The 25750-nt window shown below is 33.1% G+C and overlaps 3 protein-coding genes across 3 annotated transcripts in view; 1 reads left to right on the top strand and 2 right to left on the bottom strand.

Annotated features, from left to right (window-relative positions):
* The window catches only part of LOC133204557 (sodium- and chloride-dependent transporter XTRP3-like), a 34886-nt gene extending 29916 nt beyond the window's left edge, over positions 1-4970 (bottom strand). Inside the window, exons 1-2 of the mRNA XM_061340306.1 lie at positions 4692-4970; positions 570-1036 (exon numbers count right to left, since the gene is read on the bottom strand). Coding sequence (XP_061196290.1) covers positions 570-1036; positions 4692-4896 — 672 coding nt within the window. The 5' untranslated portion in view covers positions 4897-4970. The remainder of the gene's footprint in view (positions 1-569; positions 1037-4691) is intronic.
* A 2632-nt stretch (positions 4971-7602) lies between these two features.
* Positions 7603-19422, top strand: LOC133205224 (protein-L-histidine N-pros-methyltransferase-like). Its single transcript, XM_061340988.1, has 6 exons — positions 7603-7820; positions 16254-16444; positions 17375-17475; positions 17829-17937; positions 18284-18468; positions 18612-19422. The coding sequence occupies exons 1-6, from the start codon at positions 7653-7655 to the stop codon at positions 18818-18820; spliced, it is 963 nt and encodes a 320-aa protein (XP_061196972.1). The 5' UTR covers positions 7603-7652; the 3' UTR covers positions 18821-19422.
* A 12-nt stretch (positions 19423-19434) lies between these two features.
* Positions 19435-25712, bottom strand: LOC133205223 (uncharacterized). Its single transcript, XM_061340987.1, has 6 exons — positions 25379-25712; positions 22306-22429; positions 20448-22130; positions 20263-20337; positions 19980-20096; positions 19435-19680 (listed from the first exon to the last, which is right to left on the bottom strand). The coding sequence occupies exons 1-6, from the start codon at positions 25697-25699 to the stop codon at positions 19622-19624; spliced, it is 2379 nt and encodes a 792-aa protein (XP_061196971.1). The 5' UTR covers positions 25700-25712; the 3' UTR covers positions 19435-19621.
* Positions 25713-25750: the final 38 nt, after the last annotated feature.

Here is a 25750-nt window from a genome sequence, read left to right as displayed (position 1 = left end):
AAACAGATACTGAATACAGCCGCAGATTGAAAACAATACAGAAATCCAATAATCTGATTAAATAAAAGGTTCATAGACCTTGGAAGTCACTTGAGTATCATGAGTTTCTCATTAAATAAGCCATTTCAGCTCTAACTGCAGGGACTACAACCCTGGACTCATGAGACTTATAACTGATTGGTGGAGACTTGTTATAATCATTATCACAATGCATAATGTGCATTAAATGATAAGTGGGTATCAAAATGATAAATTGTGGCCCTATGTTCTGAAGAAGGTTTTCTGAGTATGTATTCCCATGTTAAACTCTGACCCCCTATTGTGGCTCCGTCCTTCTCCAAGGGACTATAATTTGAACAAGAGGCCCACGGGCCTGAGTATCATGTAACAACTTTCCAACAATTGAATTTGGTTCATGTTTTGGGCCACGAAATTCACAATTTTGAAAGAGGTACCATGATTGCTCTCATCATAACTATACACGTAGCATTTTTTTTGAAATTGCTTTAAAATAATTTTGCAATAAAGGTCATGCAATATTTGACAGAGCCAACAGAAATTATAATTACCTTTCCAGAAGATTTGATTCCCTTCCAAATACAAGCATACACCACACACCAGGCAAAGATCAGACAAAGGAGCATCTTCCATTTAAGTCCCTGGGTCTCCTCAATGCTTGGGGAAACCTCTAGAGCATTACGATACCAAAAATAGGAAGTCGGTCCACTAACATCGCACTCTAGTACAGGTACTGTTATATTACCCTTGGGTTCCATAGGACACGAAGACCATGGCAGTGTCCCCGTAAAGGAATGCACCAGATAAAAAAGGCACCACATGATTATGGCATTATAGTACACCCCCACAATGAAGGAGGTCACAGCACTGGCCACACCCACCCCTCCCAGCATGGGGTGGACCAAGTTCCATGTGCCCATACTTCCTTTGCGGAAATGTTGTCCTGCAGCAAATTCCAAATAAAGTAATGGCATTCCTTCCACAAACAACATGATGAGGTAGGGAATAAGAAACGCACCTGAAAATATATCATTATTTAGTAAATCTTCATTCATAACTCTACTTTTGTTCCTTCAAAATCAGATCTTATTTACAAAATTCTGTAGTATAAGATTCATCATTTATACTGGCCAATCAGTGATGTTGTGGGTAGACCAAACATAATTTTCCTTGGTCACGATTTTCATAAATCTCATAGAATGAACTATACAGGAATTTAAAAATCACTTGTATTAATAACAAAATAAAAAGAAATAACAAATCATGTTGAAAACTGCAGGTGCTATTGCTATGATTTGTTTGGCATAGTATATGGTCAAGATACATGTCTAGGTCCTAAGCATCTTTGAGCCAACTAATAGTTTCCATTGTTCCTCCTTTATAAAGATATACATCAGATAGAAATTTTTAAAAACTTTTTCTACTTTTTGCTAGTGACATAACCTTGTCTAAATGACCTTGGATCAAAGTCATAGCATATCTCAAGGCTATAAGCCATGGCATAAACTCTGGTCATCAGATGAACAACCAGTGTTCATTGTTTCTCTCATACAAAGATATGGACCAGACACAATTGATTTATAAATACACTTTCTCTGTAAGTGACCTTGAACTTATCCAACAGACCTTGAGCCAAGGTTATAGCATACCTATTTCCATGAGCTTCTAATGTTTCTCCATTTACATGAAATGGCCAGATAGGAATTATATACTATTCTTCCAGAGACCTTGAATTGTATATAATGGTAATGGGTCAAGGTCACGTCACATTCTAAATTCTAAAGTAAACTTTGTATGAAGTTAGTCTTTCCAGTTTCTCAATTAGAAAGTTATGGACCATACACAAATCATAAACATTTTTCCTGCCAGTTACCTTGAGCTTGCTCACATGATCTCGTTTTAGTAAAAAAAAAAATGTTTAACAAAAAAGGGGGTTTCCAATGTTTCTGCAATAATTCAATGTTATGGTTCATTAAAGACAGCACAAAGATGATAAACAGAAGAACAGACAGACAATACAATTCTTACATATCCCCATTAAACTCAAAAAAGTTTGGGGGGAAAAGGGGAGAGGGTTATAAATATGTGCTTTGTAGCAATGTCTACAAAAAGTCATCATGACTGACTTTTTTATCCTGTGATATGTAGTTTATTATTACTCTCTTATTACTGTAAAAAAGTTTTGCAAATTTCAATCAAATGCATTCAAATATTAGCACCTTAGAGGAGTTCTAAAAATTTCCTATATATTGAATTATTGTAATGAATGTCCAAAATCTAGTTGAAAAGGGTCAACATTCCTCAATACACAATCTTTGCCAGCAAATGGTTTCAGCACAGAAGTATACAAAGTCTTATCCAATATCTTTAAGTTTATAATCTCATAAAAAGCTACCAGAGAACAGAATTCTCATGAATTTCTAGTCATCCAAAGGTCTTAGTTCTCTCTAACGGTCACAATCCTATGGAACTCAAACTCTGCTATGCACAACAGCATTCCATATATCTATAAAATACCTTAATCTAAAATTTTATACATCCTACCAGATTACAAATTTCTGTCCATTTTCAGTCAATCAAGGACCATAACTCTAAACAGAAGTGCTCTCATGAACTCAACTTGGATCTACAACTCTACTATGCTAGTAGTATCTAAAATACAAACTCAATGTCATAAAGTGCATTGCTCTCAATTACAACTTAAATTGAGTTAATCTATATAATATATATTTATAAATCTATTCATAAATATTTTTTTATATATAATTTTTAATCCTCTAATGATAGTATATGTAATATATATTAAAAATATTCATCAATAATACCATCTTGATCATTCGTGGCATAAAGCTATATTTTTTTTAACACTGTAAATACATCTTTGGTAAGCTATCAAAATCTAAATCTGATCGAGTGTGGTGTTTGGTATACTGTGAAACCGAGTAATGGTAGTTGATCTTTACCAATTTTCTTGTAAAATTGGCTATAAAATTATAATGGTAATGATAAAACTCAATTGGTACTGCGACTGAGTAATCAATTGCAGGGGTCCAGGGTTCGATTCCCAGTCTAGCCATACATTTTCTCCTTTCCTGTTACAATGGCATCATATATATAACATTTTTTAGAGGAAATTGGACAAAAAACATAATTTTGTTTAAAATGTTTAAAATGATCTTAATTTACAAAGAATGTGCAATCATGAAAGGTAAAATCCATACCAATTTCACTATTTTTTATGTTTTGATTATTGTTCAAGAGATTGCTAAACATCATGAAAACTTCATTGGAGGAGGGAGTTGGGAAGTATGAGGGACTGCAATGGAACTGTACCAAATGAAATGTGGACATAGTGCAGATGTCACTCTGGGAAACACCATGACTGTTAAATACAGCAAATAACTTGGCAGATATCTCTATTATCTGAGTAGTCAATATATACATTGAACCCTCTTTAATAAAAGATCTCATTCCTAAAATCACAATATTGTCAAACATGTGCAATCAAGTGTATCTAGCACATATGTACTTAGTCATGGAATTCATCCAAAAACTGTGCCAGCATAAGATAATAATTTTTCAAATTTCTGTGGGTGTCATTCATGAATGACCTACTAAAATATTTGGAACCTACTCATCAGAATTATCTTTGTTAAAAGTATTTGCAACCAAAAAATGAAATTCATCAATGATGAATATTAATTAAGAAAAATACTAGCAATCCACAAATTTAAAACACTATGATTTTTAAATTTTTAATTTAACTTGATTGATTGCTCTATAGTGAAAAAAGGGAAATTTAATGCTTAGAATTTATTTTAAAATGGTGCCATTACTTGAACCCCCCCCCCCCCCAAAAAAAAAAACATCAAAAATTAATAAGTAAAATAAATAAATAGTTTATAGGTAAACTTCTTAACTTGTGCATTATTTTTTTCTGTGCTCCTTTAAGTACATTAATACATTCAACCTTTTGTCCTTGTGGATTTACAGGTAACTGAGCCTTAATTGGCACTGTGTTCATAATACTAGTATTTAAACTTAATTACGTTAAAAATATACACACCTCAACTGGGGATAACGTGAGGTCAAGGCATATAAATCACCTTAATACTTTATAATTCCAAAATGTTTATAAATGTAGAAAATATCACTTAAGCTTCTTTCCAGATATACACAAATCTTAAGCACTTATACATGCATGTATACATACATTCATATTTCCAAAAGTAAAGAAACAACCAAAAATATACATAATGGTTCCAACTGACACAGACATATGCATTGGACCCCCCCCCCCTCCTTTCCCCCCTCTCCAAGCGGGAAGCAACTCGTAGTGAAACTGACACGTGTGTGTAATTTGATCCATCAAAATCCACTTGATTTTAAAAAATAAATTATCTATTTAACGCTAATCAACAATATTCATACTATGTTAGATGCACGAAATGTTACAGTTACTATAATTCACAATGCCATAGAGTGACACAGAAAAAAAGGGGTGCATACATTAGTATATTTAACATTGGCAGTGGAGTACGTGATCAAAGGAAGACCACGTGTTTCATGTTTTGTGGAAAATCGCGGACGTCATAGAAAAGACAATGTTATGGATATGGTAGAAAGTACAACTAAACATTTTTCAACGAAATAAACAAAAGATTTGAGCTAACCTCCTCCATGCTGCTGGCATAAATAAGGGAACCTCCACACGTTACCAAGTCCCACAGCAGTAGATATAACCATTCCAAAATATTGAAATTTACTTCCCCAAGCTGGTCTTTCATGGTCAAGAATTTCCTGTTCTATGATGACTTCCTGGTTCAATGGATGCATCAGTTCAGCATCATTCTCTGAAGTTCCTTTAGATTTCGGCATGTTGTATTAAATTCTCCCTTTGCTAAACACAGCGTAGTATTTTCGTCAGAGCTTCGCGACCATGAATGAACCAGTGTACGTAAGCATGATGAGAGCGGCGCTTCTATTATTCGTCAAGGGTATAGAAAGGTCTACACAAAATTAGTAATCGCAGCAGAAAATTTGCCAAGTTAAAATAGCACCCGATTGAAATCATTTCTGGTTTTAACATAAATACAATTTTTATTGATCACTGACATCCCGCCTCATTTAGTGTAGTTATCGATTTGTTGATCTGTTGTGTTTCTTCCTCGTTTTATTGTTAGCATAGCATACAAGCGACGAAGTTTTTTTTTCCTTTTCTTTTTTTAAAGAGCAACCATATACTTTTTCTAGGAAACTGACGGGTTTCCATTTTTTTTTTATTTGATTAAGTTTTTTTTTCATTTAATATTTTAATAACTGAAAAATTAAAAGTTTAGAGCGAAAGACAGTGTTTGAACAACGAACATTCATAATTATTATAAATGGAATGGGGTGTGCAATTAAAAAAATTAAGCACTAGCCCACGGGCTAGTGGCAGAAATAAAGTTACTAGCCCCAAGTGAAAAGTTACTAGCCCAAATGTGTGTGTGTGTGTGGGGGGGGGGGGGGGTAACAACTAATATTAAAAGAAAATAGTTTATTGTTGAAAACGTCAGCTAGGGTTTTAATGAGATTCTTTTTAATTTTCACTAGTAAAATTAAATCATGTATAAATCAATAATTATGATAGAAAATAAAAATGAATTCAAATAAATTATCTTATCTAAAATGAAATGACAATCATTTTTTTCATCTTAAATCATTAAATACGCTGGAGTATATTTTATGTAAACCACATAACACTTATCTTTCAATTGATTGAGTGATCGTAAATAATTTAATGAGATATCTGCATGTGTATTTCCCATAAACAGAGGAATAGAGGAAATTCGGATTAGATAAAGACGATCGTTTTTGGAAGTAAATAAGTCAGGTAATACTGCAAAATAGATAAGATTATGGAGATTTACGAACAATAGAAGCATGCTGCCGAAAAATTTTCATTGCTTAAGAATTTTATAGCAAAAAATGAGAGAAAATACCGATAGTGATTTTCATGTATTACATTGGTAGTTTTAATTTTTACTAGCCCAAGGGGCTACATCCGTGCAGAAAACTACTAGCCCGACCCCAAAAAATGGTAGCCCCGGGCGTCGGGCGATGCTAATTGCACACCCCTGAATTGAATGAACATTTCAAATAGCATCTACATGTAGAAACATTATTCGTTACATGTCTTCAGTTCCTATACCGCATAGCGAATCGAGGGTCTTTATCTATTTTACTTGAGAGTATGAGGGAAAAATGTATATTTAAATTATTTGTACACGTATTCGAATTGCTCTTCTTGGCTATATTTTTAAGTTACCCAGCTCTTTTTTTTCCTGATTTTTTTTTTTTCGTTAGGTATATGGACTATGCACCTTTATTTTTTAACTCGACCACTTATTAACATTATGCAATTATGAAAGGGGGTCTTCGATATGCATTGCAAGTTTTGAGATGCCAGGATTTCAAAGGTACTACAAACATTCATGTCTTTGCCTATATTTGAAATCAATTTTCAAAGCGTTTTTAAAAGTTCCATCGATTAAGGATATGCACTTTTACTATATACATATATGCATGAGTTTGAAAGGATAGACAATTTATACGAAATGAAGAATTTTTTCAAGGGATGGGTGGGTGGTGGTGTTGGGAAGGGCATCTTCGCGAGCCAAGGGTTTTCGGTCCGCTTCGCTCTCCACAAGGAAAGAGAGAGAAGAGCGAAGCGGGCCGAAAACCCTTGGCTCGCGAAGACATGGGAAGGGAGCGGGTTTACCTTTCTCTGTATATATAAATGAGACTTCATATAAAATTATCTTTCCATTTTATTTACATTTTCTCTTGTATATATAAGACTTTTTAAGAATTATCATTCCATTCTTTAAGTTAATATTTTCTACACAAATGGAGGTAGACAGAAGTGGAAGTAGACTCGCAAAAAGTGTTGAAAAATTTTAAAAAATATGCAATGAACTCGTTATCATTGTGCTCATTATTATTTATGGATACATGTAGCCTGATCCATATAGTATCCTACCTTTAAATTATTTTAAAATGTACAGTAATTAAAAAAAAAGAAAAAATGCACTGATTTATATAAAGAACTCATTTAATAGTATTCAGATTTTATCAAAGTAGTGTGTTCAAAATTAAACTTCGCGGATTAATGATGATATCCTGGTAAGCAAATTCCACGTATTGGGAGAGAGAGAGAGAGAGAGAGAGAGAGAGAGAGAGAGAGAGAGAGAGAGAGAGAGAGAGAGAGAGAGGTGGTTGCAGAAAGGAAAGGAGAAATCGAAAGAGGGAAAAAAGGAAGAAAACAATCGGAGGATAAAGAGAGAATGAAGGACAGAGACATTAAGAGAGGATCCACCTGTAATATTTTTTTTTAATGTGAAAAGAGAATCCTGGCTCCAAAATATTTATTTACCACTGAGTAAAAAAGGTTATTAAATAAATAAACACATGTAAATGAATTAATAAATAAATAAAGAAAAAAATTCAGCCCTTTGACACTCTCCCGTATGATCCGCTCACACTCTCACCTCAGCAACACGAAATGAAAGTAGAAAAGGGACGTAACTCTAATCTGTTGCTGTTTTCACACGACTCGCAAATGATGCAACGTGAACGTGTGCGTGGCATATATGATTTCCTGTGTACTTTTTATCTTGTCTTTGAATGTAAAACTTGTACACAACTATGCATGGAAAGCAAGAATGAATGAAGTTAGCCACATTAGGAGTCCATTAGTCAGAGCAGTGTATCAACGTTTGAAGGAAGACGAGAGACAACGGAATGACGATCATCATTATGTACGTTTTTCTTTCTTTCTTTTTTTTTTGTTGAACAGCTCATGCATAAATCTACTGAATAATTTCGTTCGGATGTTTTCTTATATGTTTTTTATTTAATAAGCATTTTATATATATATAATTTGTATGGGTCTCATGTTGGAACGATCGAGAATAAAACATGGGAACCAAATGCTGGAATCAGTAAATGTATGCCAGTATTTACAGTAGGCTACCTGAAATTTAATGCTCCACAATGAATAAGAAAAAAATATTTCAAGTCCATTATTTATCTGAAGCAAAGAGCTGATCCTTAAACGACAAGTTTGACTCCCATTTAATCTCAGCAGAGATTGGACTCCTAGTGTGAGGCACTTTAAATTGACAGATCTTTGGACAAGACAATAAAAGCTATGTCCTGGATGATCAGGATCACAACAGCTTTTTGGCACATAAAAAAAATCTTCACTGCTCAATGGCCGTAAGTGACGAGTACAAGTCTAAATTTTCAGCTTTGAACCATAAATGACATGGGATGCCCACTCCTCCTAGGCACCTGATCCCACCTCTTGTGCATCCACAGGTCCATGTTTTTGCCCTGTTCATATTTTGTATTGTTTACAGGATTTATGAGATTGATCACAATTCATTATCTTTACTTTTTTTCATTTATACAAGGTCAAGGTCAGAGATTTCAGAAGAAATCTGAAGGTCTCAGAAATGTAAAATTCATTTATAAATTAACAGAGAGGTCACACTTAGCAATGTTGTTTATAACCAGAGGTCATTTATGATTGATTTCTTAACCATAGTTGTTTTTATAAGGTCAATGACACATTACCAGGGAGACTTCCGGTAATGGCCGTGTGTGATATACACGCTTAGGGTGCTCCGTAGTAAAGGCAAGTGTCTAGGTGTATTCGTGTAATGTGTGGCAGCTATATTATGATATATAGTATCCAGGTATATACAGTTGCCAGTTTATGATAATTTTTAGACACGCAAAGTGCACATTGTGGTATGAACATGCAATATGCAATATTCATGAGTCGAGCATTGTGTGAATAGTGGGTGAATAGTACTTATTTAAAACTCTTTCTAACGTATCCACATCAGAGAAGTTGTCAGTTTGTGTGATTTTTTGTATATTTGAGCCATGTCAGCCCAAAACATTAATACCAGATCAACTAAGAATACAAATACTAGCAGATCAAAATCGGTAAACACAAGTATGAGTGAACATGAGAAACAATCCAGCCATGACGATGCTTTATGAAGTATAATGGCAGATCTTAAATCCCTCAAAGAAAGTGTTGGCAATACAGTAAATAAGGAAGATATTAAAAACATTGTTGGCTCAATTGTGAGAGAGATTATATCCGATCACAAAAGAGAAATGGAAGATCTCATTGAGGAAAAAAACAAAGTCCTAATGGGCGTTATTGATTCACAAAAATCTGAAATTGAGGAATTGAAAGATCAAATGCGGGTGATGTCTATAGAAAATGATGAACTGAAAAAGCTAGCCAGGTCAGCGATGAGTAAGGCCAACTGGAACGAACAGTATTCCAGGAAAAATAATGTGAAAATTCACAGAGTGAAAGAATTACCTGAGGAAAATGCTAAGGAATTGGTACAAAATATCATCCGTGAAAATTCAGGTGTAGAAATAACGGATAACGATATTATGGCAATTCACAGGATTCCTGGCAGAAAAGGATATCAGCGACCGATCTTAATGAAACTTAGGAACAATTCCTCAAAAGCCAGAATTATGAAACACCGTTCGACTGTGAAGAAAAATACTGAAAACAAAATCAGGCTAAGTGACGACGTGACACTGCTCAACGGTAAGCTTATCAACGAGTTGCTGGAACACGAACAAGTCAAAGCAGCCTGGTATTTCAACGGACATGTGTATGGACAAATTGGAGATGAAAGAGTCATGTTCGATATTTTTGACAAAATTGAAGAGAAAATAGCCAACTTGAATTAATGCGTTTCTATTCCGGGAATAGCAATTCCGTTCATGTATACTTTGGTGTTTTTGGAACTTATGGCTCTCTAGACAACTTCCGGTTTACACTATTGTGAGAGATTAAAGATCAGTAAGGCCAACTTTTTTTTATATTCTGTTTTACGGGAGCGCCGACCCTAATTTGGGCTAAAATGAAATAAAAATAAAAGTCCCCAATTCAAGTTTTATTTTTATTTCTCCCGCCGATAGTTTATTTATAGTCTCTGAAAAAATAAAAGAAATATAAATAACCTTTTTACAAGCCTTTCAAAATGCGATTTGTCATTGGCTGAGGTAAATAGATTCATCCAATCACAGTATTCCTTGCGTGAAGAGTCACTGCACAGCATAGCGCCAAAATGTCAGAATCGGAGGGTTTCACGTGTTTTTAAATAGTCAGTTTAAAAAGTGACGTGTCAATATTATATATTAGAAAAGGTATAAATTTTAATGAAAGATTGAATGAAATAGACGAATCAGTGATCTTGATCAAATGTCATGCGGAGGGCCACGTGGAATTCGAGGTTCTGTCAATCGCTTGTTTTGAAAGGTTCTGAGTACGTATTATCTTTGACAATTGCTTCAATACATTGAAATACGTCTTGAAGATTTTTTTAAACTTAATTTTAAGACAGAAATGTTTTCTTTTACAAGTAACGACAGAACACTAGAACTATGTAGAACTGGTAGAAAGTGGCGTGACTGAGGAAATTCGAGTCACAACTTTCACTCGTTTTATGACAAATATTGGAATTCAGAATTACCTACGAAGATATATCAGTTTATATGCTTGATTGACACAAGACATTATCTCCTTTTTTATCGCTTTATGGAATTTTGCGTGCTATGTAACAAATTAATGTACATTGATTGTTCAGCGTATTCATATCAGCTGATGTAGTGTATATGTATAACTCTTGTTTAGTAAAACAACTTTTTTTTACCACTAGGGAAAAGTATTGTTGTAAATGATACGCCCTTACAAATATTATTTCAATTCAAGACCTGGTTTCTTTTTTCATTCAACAGTTGTGGATTAGAACCATTTTCAACAATTAAATTTTTAAATTCTGCAGTAAACAGAATATTGTCATGTGTATTTTACATGTGTATACTATGGGAAAGACATGTATTTTCTACAATTATATTGAAAGTTAGCATGCTCAGAAAGAAAACATAAGGATAAAAAGATATATATACTACAGATTGAGGAAGTTTGAATATGTTTTCAATAGAGATATTGTGGTACGTTTTTTCCACCTACGTATATTATAATTAATTGGAAGTGCATTGAAAAAAAATTAATATTATACAACTTTTCTTTTTTTCATGTCTCATGTGCACTTCTGTGAATTAATTTATTTTAGCTGATCCATTGAATGTCTCACTGCATTTTCTCCATAACTTTGCCAGAACTAGTCCAAAATCCTCAGATCTTGTAATTTGCTGAATACCGAAAAATAGAAGATTCTGAAAAGTTTATGAGGGGTGTGACAGAAGTCCTATAGGTTTACTGTGGTGACAATATGATATTTGACAACTGAGAGAAGACTATAGATTTGTATGTTTGATTTGCATTAATGTTAGAAACTGCAAGCTTTATACTAGAAATGCACCCCTGCCCCAAATATCTAAGAGAAAGTTAAATTTAAAATAGTTCATTGATCCATTAACAGTACCAATTCTGTGTTTTGTGTACATAAGTTTTTCAAATAGCACTGTTTTTCTAACAAATTAAGGTCATACAAATAAAATTCCAACCTTAATTAAAAATAAAAAATTTTATTGCATTTTTTCATTTTATTTTTATTTTTCTGACCGACTGCTTAAATTTTGAGCTTTTATTTTTATTTCGACCCCCCGACTCAAATTTTTGAAAAAAATTCCCGTAAAACAGAAAATAAAAAAATGTTGGCCTAAGGACACTTGCCTGTATTTAGAAAAAAACGAGAGCTTGTTGTCATTACAATAGACTTTTTTATGCTTTGTTTCTTTCAGTTTTCTTTCTGTACTATCCTGTGCTTCTTTGCTATCTCTTTCTCCTCTCTATATACATGCATGCATGAAATTACCTATTTGGATCATCTTCCAGCAGGTCTCAAGAGTTTTTGCCTTTAAATTTTGATGGGGGTTAAATTATTATCTGTTAATTGTCAAGGTTTAGGCGATATCACAAAGCGAAGAGATGTTTTTAACTACTTACGAAGTCTAAATTATAATATTTATTGTCTTCAAGACACACATTTCTCCAATGATGTAGAAAATGAGGTCAGAAACATGTGGGGATATCAATGTTATTTTAGTTCCTATACTTCGAACTCAAGAGGGGTGGCAATACTTTTCAATAATAATTTTGATTTTAAAATATGTCTGGAAAAGGGTGATAAAGATGGAAACTATCACATTCTAAAAATATGTATAGAGGGTCATGAGGTTGTTTTATGCACAGTATATGGCCCAAATACTGATACACCAAATTTTTATGAAAATATTCAACAATCCATTGAAGAAATAAACTGTAACAGTATCATATGGTGTGGAGATTTTAATTTAGTGTTAAATCCACAGTTGGACTGCTATAATTATAAATCAATTAATAACCCAAAGGCTAGAGAAAAAGTATTAGAAATAATGGAAGGATATGGTTATGTAGATCCCTTTAGACAACTCCATGAAACACTTCGAAGGTACACATGGAGAAAAAAAAATCCTTTTAAACAAAGTAGGCTAGACTTCTTTATAATGTCTGAGTCATTGTTACCTTGTCTTAATGCATGTACAGTCGAACCAAGTTACAGGTCCGATCATTCTATGATATCAATGACTTTAACTTTCAATGATTTTAAAAAGGGAAGGGGCTTATGGAAATTTAACAATTCTTTACTTGGTGATAAGCAATACCTAGATTGTATCAGAGATGTTATTTCAAATGTGCAAAAGCAATATGCACTTCCTGTGTATGACCTTGATAATCTTGATACTATTCTAGATGAAAATTTATATTTTACCATTGATGATCAGTTATTTCTAGAAACTCTACTTATGGAAATAAGAGGGAAAAGTATTTCATACTCTGCATATATAAAAAAGAAACAAGTCAATGAAGAAAAAGAATTATTAGAAGAAATTAAGGTATTAGAAGAAATATTTCTGAGCACAATGTAGAGGAACTAAATGGAAAAAAGCAAAAATTGGAAGAACTTAGAAAATATAAACTTCAAGGAATGTATATAAGAAGTAGAGTAAAATGGGTGGAAGAAGGGGAAAAACCATCTCATTATTTTTGTGGTTTAGAATCAAGAAATTTTACTAGTAAAATAATTCCCAAACTTGTTAAAGACAATGGGCAGTTAACTCAAGACCAGTTTGAAATTTTGGATGAAACAAAGCAATTTTATGAAAACTTATACTCTACAACTAACAATGAGTTAAATGAATATGACCTAAATTCTGAGCTAAATTTCAAAGATATTCCCAAGTTATCTTTAGATGAACGTGTGTCTTTAGAAGGTAAAATTACATTACAGGAAGCTTCTAAAACACTTAGCAAAATGAAGGCAAATAAATCACCTGGTTCTGACGGGTTCTCAACAGAATTTTTTAAGGTCTTTTGGCGATATCTTGGAATTTTTGTTATCAGGTCAATTAATTATGCTTATGAAAATGATAGTCTGTCAATCACACAGAGACATGGAATTATTACCCTTTCACCTAAAGGAGAAAAACCAAGACAATATATTAAAAACTGGCGCCCAATTACACTTTTAAATACTGTATATAAAATAGCCTCTGGTACCATTGCAAATAGATTAAAGACTTATTTGGATGAACTTATCAATCCTGATCAAACTGGTTTTATTTCTAACAGGTATATAGGGGAAAACACTCGGCTAATTTATGATATAATGCAGTATACTGAAGAGGAAGAAATTCCTGGTCTTCTACTACTTATTGATTTTGAAAAAGCCTTTGATACTGTTTCATGGAATTTTATACAAAAGACATTAACCTATTTTAAATTTGGACCTGACATTCACAAATGGGTAAAATTATTTTATCATAACATTACTTCAGCTATTAATCAAGGTGGCAATCTCTCAGCATCCTTCAATATCCATAGAGGCTGTAGACAAGGCGATCCCTTATCACCATATATTTTTCTACTTTGTGCAGAAATTCTAGCTATACAAATAAGAGAAAATAAAAGGATTAAAGGAATTACTGTATGTAATAATGAAAAGAAAATTTCACAACTAGCTGATGATACCTCAATTATCCTTGATGGTAGCAAGGAATCACTTTCAGAAACAATTAAAGTATTACAACATTTCTCTGAAATGTCTGGACTAAGAGTTAATTTTTCGAAAACTAATACCATATGGATTGGATCAAAAAAATATAGTCAAGATATCCTTTCTAGAGATTTTAATCTGAAGTGGGGGACTAACAAATTCACATTACTTGGAATTAATTTTGATGTAGAACTTCAAAATATGTCCAAACTGAATTATCAGCCGAAGTTAAGTAGAATAAAATCAATCTTGCATCAATGGGAGAAAAGACACTTAACACCAATAGGAAAAATTACTGTTATCAAAACTTTGGTTTTGCCTCTCTTAAATCATATTTTTATGGCGATTCCAAATCCAGATGACAACTTTTATAAAGAATTGGATAAACTGTTCTTTTCCTTCTTGTGGAACCACTCTCAACATAGAATAAAAAAGGATGTAATTGTTAAAAAATATGAAGATGGGGGATTAAAGATGATAAATGTAAAGGCTTTTATATCTTCTTTAAAATTATTTTGGATAAGAAAACTCTTATTGTCAAATAGACGGCTGCATGATTTTATACCAAATCTAGATCTAAATAAAGTTACAACGTGCGGAATTGAATATATCAAAAATATAAAGAAATCACTGAAAAACAAATTCTGGGTTGATGTATTTGATTCATGGATTGAGCTACACCATAAACAAAACCCAACTATAGTAACAGCAAACACTCCACTATTTTACAATCCCGACATTCTTGTGGGAGGAAAAATATTTTTTAATAAATCCATGTATCGCTCTAATATTAGATACCTTAATGATCTTATTAATGAAGAAGGTTTGTTCCTGACTTTTGAATCTGTTTGTGATATTTATCCTCAAGTGAAAATTAATTTTTTAGAATATATGAGTGTTATAAGTGCTCTTAAGGCATGGATGAAAAAAGTTAATTTTAAAGAAAATGTTACTAAATTACAAAACCCTCTGGTTATGTCAAATATACACATCCTTCTAGAATGTAAAAAATCAAGGCAATTTTATAATCTTCTCAATCACAATAGTACAGAACCTACTGGTAAAAGAAAGTGGAATGAAACATTTGAATTGAATGACAAAGAATGGAAAATGATTTTTAAATTGCCTTTTAAAGTTACAAATAATTGTAAACTGCAATGGTTTCAGTATCGAATTTTGAACAGAATTTTAGCTTCAAACTCATATTTATTTAAAATAAAAATCACAGAAAATAAGAATTGTACATTCTGTCAGGTGGAAGAAGAGACAATTGAACATTTGCTTTGGGAGTGTGATAGTGTACAACATTTTTTAAGAGAATTTGAAGATTACTTTGAAAATAAAACTAATCTTCAAATACCAATAACAAAAAATAATTTCATTTTGGGGTTCTTGGATGAAAAGAAAAAGATACATGTACCAAATAATCTTTTTCTATGGCTTAAATATTATATCTACACAATGAGGTGCACAGGGAAGACATTTAATGTAACTGCTGCAATATCGCTTATGAATACATTTTATGAAACACAAAAATATATTGCTTATAATAAAGGTGAAAAGGATATGTTTGACACCTGCTGGAACTGTTGGAATCAATTATTTCAATGACTCTGACAAATATATGTGTTTATATTTTATGAATGCATGTTTGCAACCCTTTTTCTCTCCTCCTCCAACTCTTTCTCTCCTCTCTCTCTCTCTGAAATAAAAAAAATACACATTCTGTATATTCTTTTAAATATATGTTTAACTTGTATGAAATAGCAGAATGTGTAAAACAAAAATAAAGAATTATATAAAAAAAAACTCATTACCAGTACTCAGTAGTAAATTATTCATGTTCCATGGCTTTTTAATACATTTGTCTTACTCAACACAAATACTTACTGCTCTCATTATTGGTGTTGCAGCCCTTAACCAATTACATTTTAACAAGATTCATATCTTTTTGCAATAGATATTTTTTAACTAGATGCCCCTGGTCTTCCTGAACAGAAGCTATTTTAAAGTATCTTCTTTTAGTTGTCCTGCAATGGTATTAGTTCTGTCAGGACAGTTCTTGTTGATTTTGTCTATTGGGTTGTTTTTTTCTCCTGCAGTGGTGAACTGTTTTATCTCTAAATATCTTGTTTGTCCTTACAGTGGTACAGTTTTGACAGAGCCAGAGTGTCAGCTGATGTTTGCGAGTGCTTCATTCAGTTCCATCAGGATGCAGAAACAGAGCAATTCCTGTCCGACTGTTACGAGAAAGCTGATTGGATATTTACACAGCTTTATCACTCTATTGCCAAGTCCATCCTCAGTTGGTTCATGACCAGCACTTCAATCAATGGGTAAGCAAACAAATAACTTAAATGGAGAATGATTATGTGCAGTTTTAGATGCTCAAGGTTACTTTGAATAGCAACAAATAGAGAATTTTTCATCATTATGAATAAGAGGGTATGTCACAATTAACAATATTGATGGGTAACCCTGATGGTTCTATTGAGAGTTTGATAATATATCAAACTTACATTGGTGAATATTGGCACAAGTTTGATGTACAAATGCATGAGCTTGCGAGTGCATTTGTACAGCCAACTCTTGCCAATATTCACTAATATAAGTTCAATATCTCCTTTATTATGTGCAATATCAGCATCTGTCCTGGAGGTGTTCAATATCACATCATTCCAATGACCCTACCAAGCATTATGATTTGCTTATGGGGTGTTCATTGAGGCTTATAGGTACTAAATCATTAACTAATAATTTCAAATGTGTATTTGTGTGAAAATAGACACATCTTACCAACTGCCACTACACTGTACCCATCATAAATATTGCCGATGAGCAGTTGATCAGTGGACATTTTTTGTTTACAATGGAATGTTCAATATTGAATGCTTGCTTTCAGAATGTTTCAGAGCATATATTCGCATATGTATTGCAAACTCTGCGTTCAATAATACACCAAGATATTGAACGCTAAAATTCTGTTGACTTTTTGGTAGGTTTTTATTATAGACTATTTATTAGCTATATAATAATCGATGTTATTTGTGATTTTAAATGTTACAAGTTTTCTGAAACTTTCTATCAATCCAACCCTGAAATTTATATAATATTTTAAAGATTTTTGCAGCATAGAAATAATAGAGAATTTATGTGCAATATGCATCAAGTGGTGGTATTATTTGTCTAACCATTCCTGTAAAAGATCTAAACTTATCACCTAGACAAGAAAAAAAAAAAGACTTACATAAGACTTTATGTTCCAGACTTCTCCAGCGAGGTTCAATGTTTGTCTTCTCTGATGAACAGCTGAGGCAGCTTTTACAGGTTGGAGTGGGATGGGAAGGACAGAACATGCTAGATCTTGGTATAAACTCTCTTTACAATGTCTGTGTGCTGTTGATACAAAACTGAATACATTATTGACATGAACATAATATACCTTCAAGTTTGATAGAATGTCTGAATTCATTTTCCCTTATACTTTTATTGCACTGCAATACATGTAGTTGTAACAAATGTTTAGTATATAATAGCAATGGCAGTTACTTTTATTTGCATTTTATGTAACCAGGCTAATATTATGGGAATGAGATTGTAGTTAAGCAGTCTAAATTGAAAGGTTTTCAAAACTTTTTATGTTTACACTGAGAGATCAGTGGTCCTTAAGAATTTGTCATTAAAGAAATTTTCTACCACAATTCTTGATTCTCATAACAGGTGCAGGAGATGGACGTGTGACGGAAAAAATGGCCAAATACTTCAGACAGGTTTATGCCACTGAAGTTTCCTCTACAATGGTATGGAGACTGCAGCAGAAGAACTACAAGTAAAGCATATACACACTCGCTAAATAAAAAGATGGAATGTCTTTTTAAGTGACGGCAATGTGAAAATTCCATATACAGTAAAACACACTTACAGCAATATGCCAGGGACAGGACAATTTTGCTTCCTTATAAGTGTAATCAGTCATATCTGTTAAGTTCACAATATAATTATACTTTAAAGCCACGGGAAATAAAAATCACTTCCCTGTATGCATTAATTCATTATACACATGTTCACTATAAGCGTGTTTTACTGTATTGAATCTCTGAGAATGCTTTGATATCAGTGGTTGAAGTCCAAGTTTTATTTCCATTAGAAGTCATATATTGCATTTACCTTTTCAGAATCTTGGGGCTAGATGAATGGGACAATGGTAGCATTTCCTTTGATTTGATTAGTTGCCTTAACCTCTTGGACAGATGCAACAAGCCAATGACAATTCTCCACTCTATAAGGAGGGTGCTGACACCTGGTGTTGGAAAAGCTATAGTGGCAGTGGTGTTGCCATTCAAACCATATGTAGAACAAGGTACTTAAATTAGAAATCTTCATCAGTTTACATGTATATACAGTTTATATACATGTAATTTCACCTATTAAATGTTAATGCAAGGGAAAAAATCCCATTTTTGTAGTTTTGCTGAAATGATAATGCTGGCTTTCTCACTTCAGATTCAAAGGACCACTCACCTGAGGAAAATTTGCTGATTCAGGGACAAAGCTTTGAGGAGCAAGTTCAGTTCTTCATCAAAAAGGTGTTTGAACCTGCTGGTTTTATCGTAGAAAAATTCAGCAGACTGCCATATCTTTGTGAAGGGGACCTACATCAATCATTTTATGCACTGGATGATGCAGTATTTGTTATTAAACCAAACTCTTGATAAATAAAAATCAAGAATGGTGCAGCAAACTGTTTTAGATTCACCACCAAGTGCCTGGATTGTAATTCCCCCACTTTGATAAATCCTGTACAGTTACGTTAGTGCCTTGCCAATTCCAATTGCTTCTTCATGACTGAAGTTGTGTGGATAACTGGAAACTTAATAATCATAAAATTGTTTTCTGGAAGCTGTAGGGACTGGATCATTGGCATCCTGATTAATGATAGGCAGTTTTAACTTACTTTTGCCAAAAGTATGAAAATTTTTAAAAGTCTTGTCCTGTCCCCAGGTTTTGCTTCGGTAACTTTACACATAAATGTAGAAAGTTCTTGGTAAACACTGTACAAGCTCAATAATACATGTACATACATATTGTACAGAACTGTGACTCAAAATGATTATCACTGTGTGTTTGATACAAGGTTGTATATACATATAACTGTACATTTAAGAGCATCTTATACACCCTTGCATAATTATGTCTACAATATAATTAATGATAATCATGAATCCGATGCTATTTTGTCTAATCTTGATATATTTACATGCAAGATTAATGACTGTTTTCAACTTATATTTTATTAAATTTTTTTAGAATAAAACTTTTTGTCAGTTACATTCAATAAGAAGCATGCAATGTGAAAAAGCAAAACAGGTCCTCTGTTTGAGTAAATAAATTGTTTATGTAAACCAAAAACAAACATATATATACCCAGAAATGTTTCTATATGTTTAAGCATATACTTGAACGGTATACATGTTATTGAAATGTTCATAGTTACATTCTCTCAGTTTACGTGTTTAGTCTGAACACCGATCCTCTTTGTGCTTTCTGATGAGGGTTTCTGCATAGCATATTTCTGAAAAGAAAACTATAGCTTAAGGTGTGTAACCCCAAAGCATACAAACAAAGTGAATATACACTTAGAAAAACTTTGTAACAAGTTGAAAAAACTAAAAGAATTCTGATCCTAATTTTTAATGCTTCATATCTTCTACCATTGATACTTAAATATGTACCAAGCTTTAGTTGCTTTGTGAAAGAATAAATAATGTTAGCAATCAATTTGGAAACTAGGTATACCTTGAAAGAATACTAAATGTTCATCAAGGAACATTTAAAGGTAGAAAACAAAAACAATTGAAAAATGTAGAATACTTTTTTTCAGTCTGTCCATTGCATGGTGATCAAACAAAATAGACTTCATGACATCCATTCTCATGTCTTGAATCGCAATCAGCAACCTTCCATAACAATTTTTCTCTGCCAGCATATCTGTTAAGATTATAATATTTAAAGAATCTTTGAAAGTTAGAGTAAATTAAATTTGCATTGTTTTTTGTGTCAAAATTCATATTTTATATCAAAGGGTTTCATGTTTGCAATCAATATGAATATGACATGAAATTATTATTTAAACATTCTATTTTAATAACAGTACCTTCAGAAAAAGTCCATATTGTGGGGCTAGGGACTGGACCAGGATCAAGGAACAAGGATTGTGTAATTGCTTTGTCTGAATGAATAAGAAATTGCATAAAAATATTGATTTCAAGTGTTTTAAAAATGTGAAAGGAAGTACACAATGTCATGTATTATGTAATTTATTTTTAAGTAAGCAGATACCTGATGATTTAGCTGAAGTTGACCCTACAAGACTTCTCATGTCTTGGGTAAAGTTATCATCTCCATCATTCAGGTTTTCAGTTTTCTGATTCATGTCATCAGAATCTGTCTTGGTTTGCTGAGCATTTTGCTGTCCTTCTGTGACACCTGACTTGTTTTTTAAACAATGCTCCTGTTTTATTTTACCAGGATAATCCAACATTTCTTGCTTTATATCTTTACTTTGGAAATCCACTTTAGCTGAAGTTCCTTCATTTGAGTTTGAGGCAACATTTTTACTTGTTATGGATGTATTTTGACCATCATCCACAAGAAAAGAAGTGGTGATACCACTAGCTTCATTGTGGAAATTGACATTGCACTTTCCTTTAAAATTAATATTCATATGAACATTCAAGCTGTTTTTAAGTATTTTTCTCATCTTTTCTGGGTTAACAACTATGATCTTCTTCTTCTTGGAAGTTTCACAGAGAGGATTTTTATTTGCGTCATCCAACTTATCCACCTCTTCTTTATCATTCTTTTTGTTGCTGTTACTCTCAGATCCCATTTTTCCAGGCTTAAGAGAGGCAAGTTTCTTTTGTTTACCTCCTGAGTTAACTTTTCTGTTCATTTTTTCCAGCTTCAATTTCAGCTTTCTCTTTACTCCTGAGGACGGATTCTTCTTAGTTACTTTCTTGGGATTTTTGGGTGGTGTGGACAAAACATTGCTGGAACCTGCCCTGTTACTTGCAGGTTTTAAAAGGGCTTTGCCTAATTCAGTTTCCTCTTTTGGCTTAATTGGTGGCAAGGACTTGGACTGCATGGTTGAGTTAGCCAAACTTGGTATTGCTATCTTTGTAGGTGTTGGAATCTTGCCAAGAATGTCTCGAGATTGTGTAGTGGCTGTAGCCATTTTTGAAATGGCTGTCTTTGCCTGTGGGTGACTCTCTTCTGTTTTCTCTGAAGAATTTGGATGTTTGTTTCTAGCTGTTTCATCCATGGGCCTTAGAAGTGGAGGAAGTGGGCTGGGAGTGGGCACTGAAGCAGTGGAAGGTGAACACAGAGTGGAAGTTCCTAAATGCATCAATGGAGCTGTCACAAAGGATAAGGAGAAACCTGAGGGTAAAGATGAATTGGGCACCTTTACATAGTATCCAACATTATGCATGTTTTGAGCCATCCATGATCCCAAATTTGAATTGATATCTATCAGCTTAGATGCAATGGCTGATGTGAGTTTTGTTTGGGCAGTTGAAACCTGTTTTGCTGTATTGCTAGCACCTATTGCCAAACTTTCTTGCTTTGCAGTTTGTGCAATGCTTAAAAGTGGAATCATGGGTGCATTGATAGGACATAACAAGGGCACTGGTACAGATGAACTGGTGCTCAGACCTGTATTGGTTCTCTGACCTGGCCTTGTTGTCATCAACTGAGACAACAAAGAGCTATGAATGATGGGATGACTTTGTTTGACATCAGTCTTGTTTCTTTTGTCATCTGTTTTATTCACTTCCATTGGTTGCCCTTTCTGGTTGTCATTGTCTGTTGTTTGTGCAGTTGTTGGTACATCTTGATTAGTTGCTGCAGAAGCTCCTGTGCTAGTGTTTGACAAAACAGTGTCTGGTTTCCTCTGGGTTTCACACATTTTTTCTTCATCATTTTGTTTGCATGCTTTGGCAATAGGGTGCAATCCTTCTTTATCTGAAATTATTTGTGTATAGAGAGGAACTAACATATTTTACAAAATTTACACCTCTTTTAGTGTCAATGCCAAGCAATTACTTTTCAAATACCAATTTTGTAGTCTATTCGTCTATCTTTCTCATAGTATGAATTAATCCATATATTGTCAAGAATTGTTACTTTAATACTTTACCTAATGGAATTCCTTGTCTAGCATTAATTGGTCTTTCACAGTTGGGACAGTTTCTAATCACACTTCTTACCAGATCTTCACTCATTCCAAAGTTTCTTCGTCCAAATGTGTATGTTTTTTGAATCTGTAACAATACTATACGTTTTAGGACTTTCATTGATGATAACTTAAGCATAATTACTTGTACACCATAACTTAAGTATCATGACCTCCCCCCCCCCCCCCCCTTTCAAAAAAATAAATATTACAAAAGGTTTAGATCACAAGTACCAAGACTGTTATGCCAAACAACATGCAATCTGAATCAAGCAAATCATCTACAAGGTAACATTTAATATAGAAAAGGAAAATTGTAGTAACCCCTCATTAAATTAACTACAACCCTTTTCTACCAATTAAAGTTTAGCTGCTGTAACATAATGAAAAATTGCCAGTATCTATGGCAACAAATTCATCAAAATTTATATATATATATATATATATATATATATATATATATATATATATATATATATATATATATATATATATGCATAGTATATAGTTATAAATTACACTTATCATGATTTATTAGATTCAAACAAAACCCCTACAGCAAGAAGAGTAGAATTTTGAAACAATTGACCAATTAATATTTCAGTTGAAAATCAATGTACAGGAGTATCAGTTTGTATTCTGTTGTAGTCTACTTGCTTTAACAAAGTTAGAATGAAATAGGACAAACATTTAGGATTGGTAGCATTACAGACTCCTATGTTTAGTAATGTAACAAAAAAAATTACGTCAAATTGAGTTGGATATTTAGTAGGCTTAATTTATACATGTGTAACAAGAAAGGAGAAAAATGTGACAGACCAGACCAGGATTCAAACCTGGGCCCCCTGAATCTCCAGCCAGGTGCTCTACCAATTGAGCTATCTGGTCACTGGCAATCAAATCTGTCTAACTGCCAAATTTTTGGTTTTCTCCCCCTGAGGACATCAACCCATGCTCTTCCCTAGGGCTGTGTCAATATATCGATTAATCAATATGTATCGAATATTCAGGAATGTATCGTATCGAAAAATAACTTCCAATACGTATCGGGCAGGCAGTTTTTCTTATAATTCTGTGAAAAAGTTGGGAATTTCAGTCACCAAAGGTTATCTTTAACTGTTTTGAATTAAAAATGATCAATAATGAAATAAACATTAAGGAGATAGCACAATATCTCTCTTAAATAACTATTACAAAATACATAGACAACTATATTTTAACATGTTAGTTTTACAATCATTAAAAGTTTGAATTTGAAGTGTACTTTGTAAATACAGTGAGACATGAACTTCCAATTTGGTAATAAAACACCCAGTTTTTATCAAATCTATGGATTAAATGATATACAAGACTTTTTTGATAGACATTTTAAAGAATCCAATATATCGCATATCGCTTTATGAAATATCGTATCGCATCGTATCGAAATATTTTGCTCAATACACAGCCCTACTCTTCCCTGGCAGGTCTTTCACCTGTCAGTTCCAGGGCATAGCACAGCACCAAATGTAACACGAAATGAGAAAAATGCAACAGACCAGACTGTGAATTGAACATGGGCCCCCTTAACCTCCATGCAGTCAGAAAATAGGCCCTAGAGAAGAACTTCTCCCAGGAAAAAAATGACTCTAGATTAGGATTTCCCCTATGGAAATCCCATTCCAGATTCAATTTTCTAGGGAGAAATCCTGTTCTGTGTCATAGTTATAAAGTGCAATTTCCTCCAAAGTCAATTTTTCTCCAAATAAAATATCATGCCTGTACTTATATATGAGGAGGAAGGAGGCAACACATTGTTACAAGTGTCCCTTCTATAAATTTCCCACAGTAGACAACCTTATTAATAAAATTTCATAAAAACAAAAAGTCTTGTGCATTCAACATTTAAAATCTTTTAAAATGGTGACCATCCTGACCAAAATTTTCTATAGTTACCTATAGTAAATACTTACATACTTTAATTTACTATGATACTCATTTTTCCCAACCAATTCTTTTGAAGCATTTCAGTTTTATTCTTTGCACCTGGCCAAACTGGTTTAAAAAAAAATTCTCATATTTCCATTGAAAAATCAGTTGACTCACACATAAATTTAAAGCCAAAATATTGTGATATGATTTTAGCATTGATAAAATAGGGGAAATCCTACTCTGACAGAGAAAGAGGGGAAAATTTGGCTCTAGTGTGAGATTTCCCCTCAGGGGAAAGTCCTACTCTAGAGTACAGATTCTGGGGGAAAAACTAAGAGGGGAATCCTACTCTACAACACCAGTACATCAGAGACACAGTTTGAGATTGAAGACAGACAATTTACCAATGCATATAGCACTTCTGGTCTGTAACTGGAATGGCTGATAAAGTTAATGTACCGGTACTTCATCAATATTGTGTATTGAGCAAAAAATTTTGATATGATACAATTTTTTATAAAGCTATATGTCATATATTGGATTCTTTAATAAGTCTATCAAAAAAAAAAAGTCTTGTAAATCATTTAATGTACAAGTTTTATAAAAACTGAGTGTTTTATAACCTATTTTGAAGTTCATGACTCACTGTCATTACAAAATACACTTCAAATTCAAACTTTTAACAACTGTAAAACCAACATGTTAAAATATATTTTGTAATAATTATTTAGTAAGATGTTTTATCTTAAATAAGATGTTTATATCATTATTGATCAGTTTTATTTCAAAACAGTTAAATATTATCTTTGGTTATTGAAATTCCCAACTTTTTCACAGAATTATAAGAAAAACTGCTGCCAGAAAGGATACCTTCTTGAATATCGGTATGTATCTATTTATCAAATAACCATTTCTATGTACTTTTACATTTCATACAGATTATAAAAATTCTCAATTCTTCCCAACAGTTTACTATGTAAGATACACTTGATGGCAAAAATACAACATTTTTATTCAAAACTAAATTTTAAGTCTATTTTCTATTTAGGTTTAATAATGAAAATTAATAATGAACTTTTCTAATAAAGAAACTATTATATTATGCTATGTTAAAGTAACTGCACACCTTTCTCATAGTGGCATATGCATTCAAGTGGCCACCTAGTTCACAATGGTTTTCGACAATGATTTGGACAAATCTTTCTTTGGGAACTACAACTTTTCCTGTGGGCAAATGGATAAGGGCATTTTCTGATTCGCGATACAACAGCCTTTGCATCCATGATTTAAATTTTCGAAAAGGTCTTGGTCGAGCGCTATCTTCTTGGCTGGCAAATTTGGCTTCCATTAACTCTCTCTTACTAGGAAAATGCCCGTGTGCCAAAAACCTTACGACAACATCATATTGTTGTTGATTCAAGCAACCACCGCGTCCTGTTTCGTCCATTTTTATTATCCAAACACCCGAGTGACTAAGAATAAATTTCACGTGCTTTCG

Source organism: Saccostrea echinata, unplaced genomic scaffold (assembly GCF_033153115.1).
Source record: "Saccostrea echinata isolate AGI-Se365-2 ecotype Australia unplaced genomic scaffold, CSIRO_AGI_Sech_v1 ptg000054l, whole genome shotgun sequence".
NCBI lineage: Eukaryota > Metazoa > Mollusca > Bivalvia > Ostreida > Ostreidae > Saccostrea > Saccostrea echinata.
This window is presented reverse-complemented; position numbering and strand designations above follow the sequence as displayed.